The 13,937-nt window shown below is 47.6% G+C and overlaps 1 protein-coding gene across 3 annotated transcripts; it reads left to right on the forward strand.

The window, feature by feature from the left end:
• Nucleotides 1-2,499: 2,499 nt before the first annotated feature.
• On the forward strand, nt 2,500-9,126 carry Svbp (small vasohibin binding protein). 3 transcript variants are annotated; one of them, XM_029540166.1, is made up of 3 exons: nt 2,500-2,519; nt 3,776-3,925; nt 8,724-9,107. In XM_029540166.1, exons 2-3 carry the CDS (start codon nt 3,812-3,814, stop codon nt 8,808-8,810), a joined length of 201 nt encoding a protein of 66 aa, XP_029396026.1. In that variant the 5' UTR covers nt 2,500-2,519; nt 3,776-3,811; the 3' UTR covers nt 8,811-9,107. The 3 variants fall into 3 exon arrangements, with proteins under 3 accessions (XP_029396026.1, XP_021056426.1, XP_021056425.1); XM_021200767.1 differs by lacking the exon at nt 2,500-2,519 and adding an exon at nt 3,226-3,401 and having other exon boundaries at nt 8,724-9,126; XM_021200766.1 differs by lacking the exon at nt 2,500-2,519 and adding an exon at nt 3,441-3,680 and having other exon boundaries at nt 8,724-9,126.
• Nucleotides 9,127-13,937: the final 4,811 nt, after the last annotated feature.

Genomic DNA, 13,937 nt, shown 5'->3' on the forward strand with positions numbered 1-13,937 from the left:
AAAAAAAATATATATATATATATATATATATATATATATATATATATATATTTGCTGTGCCTTCTCCCACTTTCTGTTTTAAAACTATAAAAAAATACTGTGATTAGACAATATATGTTCTTTGTGGCCTTTTAAGTTTTAATATACGAAAGCAATGGTGTGTGGGCATGTCTGTGTGTGTGTGTGTGTGTGTAGAGGCCAGAGGTCAATGTCAAGTGTCTTCCTCAATTGAACTCCACCTTATATTTCGAGACGGAGTCTCTTACTGAACCTGGGCCCTCTGAAGTGGTTAGGTTGCCTGGTCATCATGCTCTAGGGACTCTGCCTGTCTGAAAGCATTGTATTATGTCATAAATCTCCTGTGCTATTTTAATGGTTGTGCTGAATTTTATTATAGTTACTCTTCCATCCATTTTGTGTGTTTGTTTGTTTGTTTCTGTTTTGAGACAGGGTCTCTTTATGTAACCCTAGCTGTCCTGAAACTCACCCTGTAAACCAGGCTGTCCTTGAACTCACAAAGATCCACCTTTCTCTGCCTCCTGAATGCTGAGAAACAGCCAATTCATTCATGGATATTTATTTATTTTAAGTATATAAGAACACCATTGCTCTCTTCAGGTACACCAGGAGAGGGCATCAGACCCCATTGTAGATGGTTGTGAGCCACCATTCGGTTGCTGGGTTTTGAACTCAGGACCTCTGGAAGAACAGTCAGTGTTCTTAACCACTGAGCCATCTCTCCAGCCCCCATTCATTCATCTTAACTCTGATGATAAGATGCTGGCGGTTGCAGGCTTCCCCCTTTATAGACAGAGCTTTCTGGTCATTTACTTATGACAACTCTTGAAAAGTGAAATTGCTTAAATTAATGGGTGGAGTCAATTTTTAAAAACTGGGGTAAAAACCACTTTGCCATTTTATGTTTTGCTTTCTTCTGGTACTGGGCAATGAACTTGCAGGCTCTACCACTGAGCACCGTGGCACATGCTCTACCACTGAGCACTGTGGCACATGCTCTACCCTGAGCCAGACCCCCAATTCTCTTGCTTCTTGGCTCTCAGTAAAGTTGCCCTAGGCTGATCTTGAAATCATTTTATTTGTAGCTCAGGCTGACATTTTCAACTTGTGATTCTCCTGTCTCAGTTTTTCTAGTAGCTGGGGTTAGAGGCATTTAGTCATTTTAAAGTCTACATACAAAAATATGAGCATTGCCATGCATCAAATCTCTAGAATTTTGTCTTGCAAAATGAACTCTATATCTGTTGAACAATAACTTTCCTTTCCCCTTCCCCCAAGCTCCACTTTATGTGTCTTAAGATTTTGACTAATTTTGATACCTCTTAAAAATGGAAGCATGTAATAATGTGTGTGTTTATGTGTGTGTGCGCACTCATGTGATTATGTCCAGTTTCAAGGGTTGAGATCTAGTACAGAATTGGCCTCTGAAGAGAATATAACAACTCAGACTGAATGCAGCTCAGTGCCCATGGAGGCTTCCCATTGGATGTAGCCCTGGCAGGTCTGGAATTTGCTAGGTAGACCAGGCTGGTCTTGGACACACAGGGTCCCATTTGCCTCTCCCTCTGGAGTGCTAGGATTAAGGGTGACAGAGGGACTAAAAATGTAGGTCCGAATGTGTCTCCAGAGGCCAATGTCTTCTGAACCCTGTCTAAAATGCTTGTTTAGCACTTACTAGCTGGGTAACCTAGGACTTAACTTTTTCATGCCTGTTCCTGTTTAGAAATCATACTGGTACACATGTTTTTATGAGGAATAGGGGACTTAATAATGCAATGCTCTCAGAGTATTGCCTAGAACAGGGGAAGCCACAAAGGGAAGTAGCTATTGTTATTACTCTGGCACTTCCTCCTCCTTGACACATTTCTTGCTAATTCAACAAATGAAAATGATAGGTAGAAATTTTAGTTTAACAAAGTGAGTTCCAGGACAACCAGAGCTATACAAAGAAACCCTGTCTCGAAAAACCAAAAAAAAAAAAAATTTTAGTTTACACCCTCTTGATTATCCATGGGCTGTTTCTCTCGTTTCTCTCCTACCCTCTCCTTCCACCTCCCACATTGTGTGTGTGTGTGTGTGTGTGTGTGTGTGTGTGTGTGTGTGTGTGTGTGTTGGCTGGATATACTTCTGATTCCTGTGGCGGTTTGAATATGCTTGGCCCAGGGAGTGGCACTGTTAGGAGGTGTGGCCTTGTTGAGGGAGACGTGTCACGTGTCACTGGGGGGTTGGGTTTGAGGGTATTCTCCTGGCCATGTGAGAGACAGTCTTTTCCTGTTCGCCTTCAGAACAAGATGTAGAGAAATGGCTCAATGGTTACAACAGAGCACTTGATGCTCTTGCAGAGGATCTGGGTTTGGTCCCAGCACCCACATGGCAGTTCACAACTGTCTTTAATTTCAGTTCCAGGGGACTCTGTATCCTCTTCTGGCTTCCAGCACCATGCCTGCCTGCACACTGCCATGCTTCCTGCTTTGATGATAATGGACTGAACCTCAGGACCAGTAAGCCAGCCCCAATTAAATGTTGTCCTTTATAAGAGTTGTGTCAGTCATGGTGTCTTTTCACAGCAACGGAAAACCTAACTAATACAATTTCTGCCCAGCTGAGGGTATAACTCAGTATTAAAAGGCTTACCTAGCACATGCTTGGGGCCCTGAATTTGTTTTGTTTTGTTGAGACAGGGTCTCACCGTATAGCTTTGGCTGGCCTGGAACTCATAGAGATGCTTGTGTCTCCCCTTTCTAAGTGCTAGGATTAAAGGTGTGCACCACCAGGCCGGGCTAGGGGCCCTGTATTTTAAGATAGAAAGATAGGTAGATAGATAGATAGATAGATAGATAGATAGATAGATAGATAGATAGATAGATAATTTTTTTCAACGCTTTCAAAGCATTGTGGTAAACAGGATTCCATTTGATACTCCTTATAGATCTATAAGTCAGGAAGGAAGCAATCAGCAGTCCTGACTTTCTTGATTTAGAACCTGATGCTCAGAATTCCAGTGCTAGCCAATTTCAACCACAGGAATCAGATTCTGCCTTTCAAAGCCTCGCAGTTGTCCCAGAAAACTAGAAGCCAGGAAAAGCTTTGGTTACTTGTAAGAATGTTCCTGCCCCAGGCCCCGCCCTCCAACCACAGGCCCCGCCCTACCCGCCTCCGATCCCGCCTCTCCCGGTCCGGCCACGCCCAGGGGTGCTCGCTGCGCGCGCGCAGTGGCTCCTGCGGGAGGGACATCTCAGGCCGCGGCCCCGCCCTCCCCGGCGCGGCCCGCCCAGTCCAAGAGCAGCGGGCTGGGCGCTGCGGTCCCGCAGAAGGGGAGGCTAGGGTGAACCCCGCGTGGGGGCTTGTCTGCGACGTGGCGGAGGCCCGGAGCCCGAGGCCGGGTAAGGAAGCGCGCGGACCCCCGAGCCGCCATCTTGCTGCGGAGGGGCCGGGCGGCCGGGCGGGGCTGGCAGAGGGGGCTACCGCGGACCGAGTGGCTCGCCCCTCGGCCTGAGACCCGGCCCTACCGTACGCCCCCGGGTTGGAGCTGCTTTCTCGGGCCTTCTCATCTGCTGCTCACCCGGGGTTGGTAGGGAAATGGCCAGGGAATGACTGCTGTCCCATTGTGCAGGAAACTGAGACGCAGAAGTGAGGAGACTCGACTAGGGACGCACAGCAAGGTGCTAGCGGTGGACTCCAGGGCATCCTGCCTCACCTGCCAAGCTAGGGAGTTGGGCGAAAGACTAGCGAGCGGTTCTCTTTTTTGTACCATCAGGTCAGAGCTGACCACGAAGCAGTCAGAAGCCAAACCATGGATCCACCTGCCCGGAAAGAAAAATCCAAAGTTAAAGAACCAGCCTTCAGAGTGGAGAAGGCTAAGCAGAAATCTGCCCAGCAGGAGCTGAAGCAAAGACAGAGAGCAGAGGTGAGACTAAGGAAGGAGCTCTGAATGCCTGAGTGAGCTGGAGAAGGTGTGGAAGGAAAAAAAACAAAAACAAAAAACAGCAGAGGAAACTTTACTAAGGCTCCCTGCTTGTCCCAGGCATTGGTCCCTCCAGAAGGAGAGAGTCCAGCCAGGTCCCAAACGGTGAAGTGGAAGCCCAGAGTTACACACCAAGTTAGTGTCAGAACCCCAACCTGGACCGACAGAGTCTCCAGTTGCCTCCTGGCACAGAGCTTTTGTGTTAGAGATCTGAGGAATGCATGAAAAGAGAAAAAGGTAGCTATGGGTGAGAGAGGGGTCAGGGCCGGAGGAGAAGATGAACAAATGAATGAAGGAGAATGCATGAAGTGCCAGTGTGACCCGTGACACATGTGCATTTGGTGCAGAGAGTAGCTAGTTGGAGGGCGGGATGGAATAAGTCCTCACTGGAGATGCCTGACAACCTGAGTCTGTTCCTCAGAATCCATACATAGGCGGAAGAAAGGGAGGTCTGCATAAAACTGACCTCCACACTTGCTGTGGCACCCCCACCCCACCCCACACACACACCACAGCGGCAGCAGGTCTAAGTGTCTGCTCACGACCCTGTAAAGGCCCAAGCTCTGAGCCCACCAGAGCTTCTTTGTTCTCTCAACACTTACAATCATTTAAAAATAAAAGGCTTTAAAATGTTTACATGGCTAACGAACCACATCCAGACACGAGTATTTTAATATCTAGTATTAGGTACATGCTTGCTGGTCTTTTCTGCCTCTTTGTTGTGTGTGTTTTTGAGAACATTTAAAGTACAGGAAACACCTGGGTATTCATTCAGCTTCTCAGACTGGTAATGGTTAGTAGCCTTGTCGCATTTTCCTAGAATTTTCCTAAGATAAATAAAGCCACACAGAAATGTGACGTCTCCTTTGACTGTTTGTCCCACACCTTTTCTCCCTCTCTGTGGCTAAGCCCTTTTATTTAATGCATTTTCATTCAAATAGATGAATACATTACCTGTGCGTGTATGTTTTGTTTGCATGGCATTTTAGAGACAGTCATGTTACTCTTAAGAATCTGTTTTCTTTGTTCTTTATAGTGTCTACATTATAAACATATTTTTGAAAAGATGTGTTTTTCATTATGTGTGTGACGATATGTGACCATGAGTTCAGGTGCCCTTGGAGGTCACACGAGCCCATCGGATGCCTGGAGCTGGAGTTACAGGTGGCTATAAGCCACCTGACATAGGTGCTGTGTGTGGACCCAGGGTCCTCTGGGAGAGCATCAAAGACTCTGAGTCACGAAGCCCTCTCTCCAGCCCCCAGACCACCTCATTTAGGATGCCTACCCATTCCTCCTGTGATGGGTGTTATAATTACTTAGTTTTGCTTTTTACAAACACTCGTATGGTGGGGGAGAGGGGAAACCCTTTTAGATGCTTCCTTGGCACCTGTGCTAGGATTCTTGTCAGGTATTTGACTAGAGCAATTACCGGTGCCAATCAATTCTTCTAGATATTGGCAAATGGCTTTCAGAGGATTCCTCAAGCTGGCACTCCTGTTGACAATGTGAGACATGTCATGTTCCTTTTGGTCTGACAGTTGATATTGTCAAGCTTTGTTTATTGGATCCATTTATTAAATAACCACCCAGCTGCTGCTGTGGGTGGGCAGAAGTGTGTGGACACATGGCTTGCCAAGGCAGGAGAGTGCTGCCTTCACAGGGCATTCGTTCCAGTAATCATAGTGATTTCCAAAGCCTTCCCTTCTGTGAACACATGTGCCATGGCTTTACCCAGACCCAAGCTGTTGATCTTAATTGCTTTGTGCCTTAGCAGGCAGTTAGAGGGGTGCTGTAAGAAACAGTGCCCCTGCCCCCAAACTGTTGTGTACACACTGAAAGCTAGATGTGGAGGGCATTGTTTCTGTCCTTACTAGCATCTACTTGTCTGGCTTCCATGCATTCTTCCCATATGACCTGGGAAAGATGTTTGTGAACATCCTTTCCTCAACGCCTCTTTGGTAAAATGAGGCTGGTAGGATCTACCTCACCGTGTAATGAGGAGTCAAAATTGCATTTACATAGGTAAAGCACTTACCACAGGGCCTGGCACACTGCAGGCGTTTGATAACCAGCAATGATCATGACCTGAAGTCACCACGTGGACCTAGAAGGACCAGCTGGTTGTGTCCGTATTTGCTTGCTGGGATGTCAGACTGGATGTCCATGCTGGCAGCAGCTGCCACCTGTAGCTCCTCATGTCAGCCTGAGGCAGGCCTGCACATGTGTGAGCAAATGTCAAAGCAGGTGTTACTGTTTCCCCTTTATCCTTTGGGAATCCTTCTGGAATAAGTGCTGTGACCAGAGTCCAGCTGCCCCTGAAGGCGGGCCTGTGGTCATGAAGGCAGGCCTGTGGTCATGAAGGCAGGCCTGTGGTCATGAAGGCGGACCTGTGGTCAGAGCAGTGCTTCCTACTTAGTGACCCCTTGATTTTGTTTCTATGGTATTGGGGCTTGAACCCAGAGCCTGTATGTGCCTGTGCTCTACCACTGAGCCATACGCCCAGCCCAGTCCATTTGCTTCCCCACAGCTGTCTTGCTGTTTTGTCTGTGTTCCCTGGTATGGACTCTTCCATAGGAATTTGCTAGCAACTCCTCAGGAAGGAAGGGATAAAGCTATGTCTTTGCAGAAAGTTAGCTGTGCAGGAGAGCTGAGAGGCGTGCGTAGGGTTGGGGAGGCTCAGTTGGAGTTGAAGTGGCTTATCTATGCTTATCGTAGCACTGCTGTGACCCCAAGACTTGCAGACCCAGAGTCTCACTCCCTGCCTCAGGTACCCTGGACATCTTAAACCTTTTCTTGCCCTGCTTACTGTCCCCTCTCTCCTGCCATTATGCCTCCTTGACTGGAAGGTCTCTAGAATGCTACATAATATCCCTGCCAGTCCTAGGACAGAAAGTAGCATACAGATCACAAAGGATAGCAAGATCAAACATACAAGGCAGAGGCTTTTATGCTTTTTAAATATAAAGTATAAATGTAATCATGTATGGTTTAAAGAATAAATACCTTCATATCTACCACTCAGCCTAAGCAACTCAACTCAAGCCAAGCCTAGCACACACCTGCAGTCCCAGCATCTGGGAGACTGAGTTCAAGACCAGCCTGGGTAACATAGTGAGGCCTTGTTTCAAAAAAGAAAAAAAAGGAAGGAAGGAAAGAGGACTGGGGAAGAAGGAAATAGACCAGTTACGGGGAAGCCCCAGTACCACTTCTGGTGATTTGCTCACATGACTACTTAAATGTTATGCTAATCCTCCCATCGCTGTCCTATATGAACTCACCACCTCTGCAGTGTGTCACATGACTACTTAAATGTTGTGCTAATCCTCCCATCGCTGTCCTATGTGAACTCATCACCTCTGCAGTGTGTACTCCTGAGTAGTGTTTCATAGGATAACAAAAAGTCACTTCATTTTGCATATTTCTGGATGTTTAGTCATGTGCTACTTTATCTGGCTTCACGTTCATTTGAGTTTGTTTTGAGACAGGATCTCACTACATAACCCTGACTGGCCTAGAACACTTTATGTAGACCAAGCTGGTCTTGAACTCAGAGATCTGTCTGCCTCTGCCTCCTGAGTGCTGGGATTAAAGATGTGAGTCACCACATCCAGCCATTTTTTTTTTCTTTAAGATCCTTTTTGTTTTTATCTATTGTTTATGAATATGTATGTGTGTATCCCTGGGACAGAGGTGCTAGGAACTGAACCCCAGTCCCACTGTAAGAACAGCAGCACCCCATGACTGCTGAGCCATCTGTCTCTCTGGTCCCATGTTCTATCCTTCTTTTGCCTTCCAAGATTTTTGTTTTGTTTTGTTGAGACAGGGGCTCTATTATGTATCGCTGGCTATTCTAGAACTTTGTAGACCAAAGTGGCCTCAAACTCACAGAGGTCCACCTAGCAAGTGCCTCTCAGATAGCTTTATTGTTATGAGTGTTTGGCCTGTATGCATGTCTGTGCAGCATGTAAGTGCCTATGGAGGCCAGAAGAGGGCATAGAATCCCCTGGAACTGAAGTTAAAGACAGTTGTGAGCCACCATGTGGGTGCTGGGACCAAACTCAGATCCTCTGCGAGAGCAACAGGTGCTCTTAACTATTGAACCATTTCTCTGGCCCCAAGTTCTATTTCTTAAATTGGTGGTAGACATTATATTCTGTGACTGGTTCTCTATTCCTGGACATCTGTCCTTACTACATTTATGTGTGTGACGTGGCACATATATGAGGGTCAGAGTGTTTTCAAGATTTTCTCCCTAGTAAATGGCCTGTGCCAGGTCATGCTCCCACTGCCTCCTCCCTGGACTTGTACAAATGCCCCCTAAGTAGCTGATAATCCCTCTGTCCACCACCACCCCTACTGGCCTCCAGACATCTTTTATAAAGCACAGATAGGTTGTCCCTGCATACCAGTGTCTGCTGCTCTCTAGAGCTGCAGGTGACATTCCAGACTCCCTGGAGTGGCTTTGAGGCCCAGACAGTCTTGTCTTTTTCAGCTCCCCAGCTCCCCTGTGTATCACATTAACACACTCCAAGTTCCCAGAACTGATCCTGTGCTGTTCCCTCATAGCTGTCAGGGACCATCCATAAAGACCAAGCCCCGTGCCTCATTGTGCTCTCTCCTCAGTCCCTGGATGGAAGCTGCCATCCTGTCCTGGTCACTGCCCACCAGGTCCCTCCTGATACAGTTCTAGCATTGCTACAGCTGCTTCCATTGCTAATGTATCTGTTTCTCTATTCAGATCTATGCTCTCAACAGAGTCATGACGGAGCTGGAGCAGCAGCAGTTTGATGAGTTCTGTAAGCAGATGCAGCCGCCTGGGGAGTGAGCCAGCCTGCATCCCCGTCAGAGGAACTGGTGCCTGCCTTTGTCTGTGAGCTCATTCCCACTGTTACCCTGAGCTGGCCCATTGGAGCCTTACAGAACTAATCAGGACTTGTGGAGACCTCTGCACTGAACTTCCTATAGGTAACTTCCACCACACTGGTTTCTACTCACAGAACTGTCCCAGTGCTTGCTGGGTAGACTTTTCATCTAAGACAGTGGATTTTTCAAAAAGACCTTTTTTCTATTGTTTGAGAAAAATCATTGTTTCTTGTGAAACTGTGTGTCTCCCCTAAAAATAATAAAAATACAGAAATGTTCGTTTGTTCTTGCTTTCAAGGGAATGGCTACTCACAGAAAGTGGAACAAGGAATGGAGTAGGTGGGACTGGAGGGATGACTCAGTGGTTAGGAGCACTGGCTGCTCTTGTAGAGGACCCAGGTTCGGTTCCCAGCTCCCAGATGATAGCCACCTGAACTCCCAGCTCCGGGCATCCATCATTTTCTGGCCTCTTTGGGTACCACACTCACACACACATATCCGCACAAAGTCACATACACACACACACACACACACACACACACACAGTTAAAATAGGTCTTAAAAAAAAAAAAGAGCAGGGCATGGTGTTACATGCCTTAAATTCCAGCACTCAGGAGGCAGAGGCAAGCCGGTACCTGTGAGGTAGACATCAGCCTGTTCTACATAGCAAGTTCTAGGCTAGCCAAAGCTACAAAGTGAGACCCATCTCAAACACAGACACAAGGAAGAGGAGGAAGGATGGGATCCAGTGTTCGTGGGGACAGTGATGGTGGCTTTGCCTTTAGGACAATGGCAGCTCATTAGTTTCTCCTGGGGAAAGAATGCAGGAGCTGGTGGGTTTGGTAAGGCAGTATGGAGGTTCTTTGGGGAGCAAGAAGCAGGGTGACAGAGAAAGGGGAGGTGATGGAGGCTTGGGGGAGAGGGTGTGAGGCAGCAGTCAGTCTAGTTCTACAGAGAATGGAAGCATGATGGACAGCTGGGTCACAGTGAGGATTCACTGGGCATGCTCAGACACTAGACACCAAGCAGCACTGGCCAGTGCTCGCCAGCCCTGGTTGGCTTTGGAGGGAGGCACAGGAGATGGAGAGTCGTGAGGAAATGAACCAGGGCTTTGCTCAGCAGCTAAAGCCAAGCAAAGAAGGGTAGGGAGATGCAGGTTTCCAGGACATGGATTCTATCGACAGCACGGCTCAGCCGTGAGAAGTTAGAGCCAAGGTGTGGGCACACACACACACACACACACACACACACACACACACACACATGCCTGTAGTCCCAGCACTTGGGAGCCTGAGGCAGGCAGTCTGGGAGTTTAGAGCCAGCCTGGGCTACATAGTGCGACCCTGACTTGGTAAATGAGAACTGGCAGGTGTCTAAGGCTCATGGGTTACAATTTCTGTGGTTGGAACTGAGCTAGAAGTGACCTGGAAGAGATGAGAGAGTAGAATGCCGGGAACAGATGGGGGTGGGGGGGTGGGGGTGGGGGAGAGACCTTTCTCACTGGAATGACAGTGCCAGGAAATTACTACAGACGACTGAATAGGACGGAGGGCCAGGCCTTTGGAGTTTGCCGGGGGACTGGGAAGCCAGAGGACCGGGTCACTCATCACTGAGAAGTGCCCATGTCAGGACTTGCCAGGTGACCTTGGGCAGGTCTCTTGGCTTCCTGTGCCTCAGTCTTCATGTCCGCTCTGCTTCACTTGAGTCAGTAAGATGGAAAGAACCACATCTGAAGTTCATCTGCCACACAGTAGGTGCTCAGAAAACAGCACAACTGTGCACTACCTCTGACCCCAGTCCCTATAAACCTTAAAAGGTGCCCTTGCTCTCTAGAAGCTGTGATGGCAACAAGGCAATCTACGCATTGGGAGCCGCGTCTCACTGTTTTTTTTGTTTTTGTTTTTGTTTTTGTTTTTGTTTTTTTTTGGTTTTTCGAGACAGGGCTTCTCTGTATAGCCCTGGCTGTCCTGGAACTCACTCTGTAGACCAGGCTGGCCTTGAACTCAGAAATCCGCCTGCCTCTGCCTCCCGAGTGCTGGGATTAAAGGTGTGCGCCACCACGCCCGGCCACTTCTCACTGTTACTGCTGTGTCTGTGTGACAGTGGACAGGGAGGACCGTGAGCCCTCCTCTGTCTGCTCATCCTTGCTTCCGTCTTTCCCTCCTTTCCTTCTCCCTCCCTTCCCTCTCTTTGTCCTTCCTCTCTACTCTCCCTCCCTTACCTTCCTCCCTCCCTTCTTCCTTCCCTCTTTCCCCCTCAAAAAAACCAAAAAGTATATTCCCTCCTGCATGAGCAGGCGGTAGAAAAAGAGAATATGTCTACCTCTGACGTTGTTCTAGGCCCTGCTGACGGAGTCCAGTACACACAGATATATGTGACCCTTTACTCCCATTTGAGCTACTAGCCAGGGCTCAGGGGTGGGAAGCTAGGAAACACACACACACACACACACACACACACACACACCCGTGACTGAGTGTCAGCTCTGTGAGGACAGGCACATACACACACACACACACACCCGTGACTGAGTGTTCTAACAGCAGCTCTGTGAGGACAGGCACACACACACACACACACACACACCCGTGACTGAGTGTTCTAACAAGCAGCTCTGTGAGGACAGGCACACACACACACACACACACACACCGTGACTGAGTGTTCTAACAGCAGCTCTGTGAGGACAGGCACACACACACACCCGTGACTAAGTGTCCTAACAGCAGCTCTGTGAGGACAGGCACACACACACACACACACACACACACACACACACACACACAGGTACTTGTTTTCATCTTGGGGGCGCTGTACCAGGCCTGGAGTCAGGTTTCTGAAGGGGACGTTCAGGCTGGTCCCTTAGGAATCAAACACCCATCACCTAGCTGCTTCTTAGGGGTAGAGGCATACAGTTGTCTCCGCCTCAGACACGGGTCTCAGGGGTGTAATTCAAATCAATATGTTCACAGCCGGGTCACTGCAACACTGAGCAAGCGCTGGATTTAGGATGTGTGCTACCATGCCTGGCTACAACTAAAAATCTTTTTTTTTTTTTTTTAAATTAGTTTTTCGCCGGGCGTGGTGTCGCACACCTTTAATCCCAGCACTTGGGAGGCAGTCGCAGGCAGATTTCTGAGTTTGAGGCCAGCCTGGTCTACAAAGTGAGTTCCAGGACAGCCAGGGCTATATAGAGAAACCCTGTCTCAAAAAAACAAACAAACAAATATATATATACGTATATATATACATATATATATAGTTTTTCAAAGTTTAAAGAGTTGTTAAATTATTCCTTTTATTCACCCTTCACAATAGAGATCCAATTAAATGACAAATTCAAGAATCCAGGGGGGAAAAACAACAACAGCAGCAACAACAACCTCATTTATGAAGCCTGACAACCCAGAGATGTAAGTAGTATTTATGACAATAAACTTTTGAACATTTTACCCTAAAAACAAAACAAAAACCTACAGAAAATTACATATTACTTTATAATCCTGCTGATCCCATTGGAAAATGTTTGCGTGTTAGGAAGGAATTAAGCTCATAATTGTAGACCTGAATTTTCCAAAATTCCAGTTTGCATACGAAAGCCCACTTTTTAAAAAAATGTAATCATGGGCTGGAGAGATGGTTCAGCGGGTAAGAACACTGACTGCTCTTCTGAAGGTCCTAAGTTCAAATCCCAGCAACCACATGATGGCTCACAACCATCTGTAATGAGACCTGATGCCCTCTTCTGGTGTGTCAGAAAACAGCTACAGTGTACTTATGTATAATAAATAATAAATAAATCTTTGGGCCAGAGTGAGCAGGGACTGAGCAAGCGGAGTTGACCTGATCGAGCAGGGCCAACCAGAGCGAGCAGAGTTCCTAAAATTCAATTCTCAACAACCACATGAAGGCTCACACCCACCTGTGCAGCTACAGTGTACTCACATAAAAGTATTTGCATGTATGTATGAGGCCACAGAGGGTGTGGGACCCCTGAGGGGGCCACACATAGTTGGGCACTGACCTGTTGAGGCTGGAAACAAAATTTAGCTCCTCTGTCACTAGGAGCCAGTACTCTGAACTGCTGAGCTGCCTCTCTAACACCTCAAACACACATCCCCCTACGCTCACCCTGGCAACAGAACTTTTTCTTGAAGTGACAGGCACATCAGTTTATACTACAAGAAAACCCAGTCGGAACCTCCCTAGCTTGTGCGTTTGTCTTCCTGTGGAGAAAGTAAATCTTCCACGCTACAGATGAGGATATGGGCTTAGAGAGATTAAGCATCTCAGCCAGGACCGGAAGACAAAAGCGGGAGGGTTCCCACATAGGATTCCACTTGGAATGGAGCAGTGTTTTGGGAGGGGAATCGCCACCATTTGGGTTCAGACCAGAGACCTACCTGTCTAGGCTCCCTGACTTCATTCATGGGCTCAGCCTGCTTTCATGGCGTCCTTTACCTCTGTCCCTGCGAGAAATCCCAGGGGGAATCTCAGAAAACCTCCTCTCTAGGAAACAGGGCACTGAATGGTGAGCTGACAGCCGAGCCCCAGTTGTTCCACACACTGCTCGCTAGACTTCAAAGGCAGACAGGTTGCAGAGGAGCTCTGGCGCCACCGTGTGGGAGAATGGCAGAACTAGCCAACAGTTCTGATGATTCTCACCTCAAAACAGAATCTCCATTCTCCATAAGGTCAAACTTTAGAATACAATATCATCGCATGCAGTATTTCTTTCTTGTTTGCATTTTAGAAGACAAACTGGCATCTGAGTAGAGTTTAGTGTTTGAGAATTTGGAAAAGAAACATACAGAATGAGATCTTGGATTTTGTGTTGGTAGACAGACATTGTTTTTGTTGGTTTTGTTTGTTTGTTTTTTCGAGACAGGGTTTCTCTGTATATCCCTGGCTGTCCTGGAACTCACTCTGTAGACCAGGCTGGCCTCGAACTCAGAAATCCATCTGCCTCTGCCTCCTGAGTGCTGGTGATACCCATTGTTAGATTACTTAACCTGGGGTTCCTGTCTCTCTTGTTGCTGCTGCTTCAGCTCTGTGAGGGATCTGTGAGGGACAGGGGATTGGGTAGAAG

Source organism: Mus pahari, chromosome 6, assembly GCF_900095145.1.
Source record: "Mus pahari chromosome 6, PAHARI_EIJ_v1.1, whole genome shotgun sequence".
Lineage (NCBI taxonomy): Eukaryota > Metazoa > Chordata > Mammalia > Rodentia > Muridae > Mus > Mus pahari.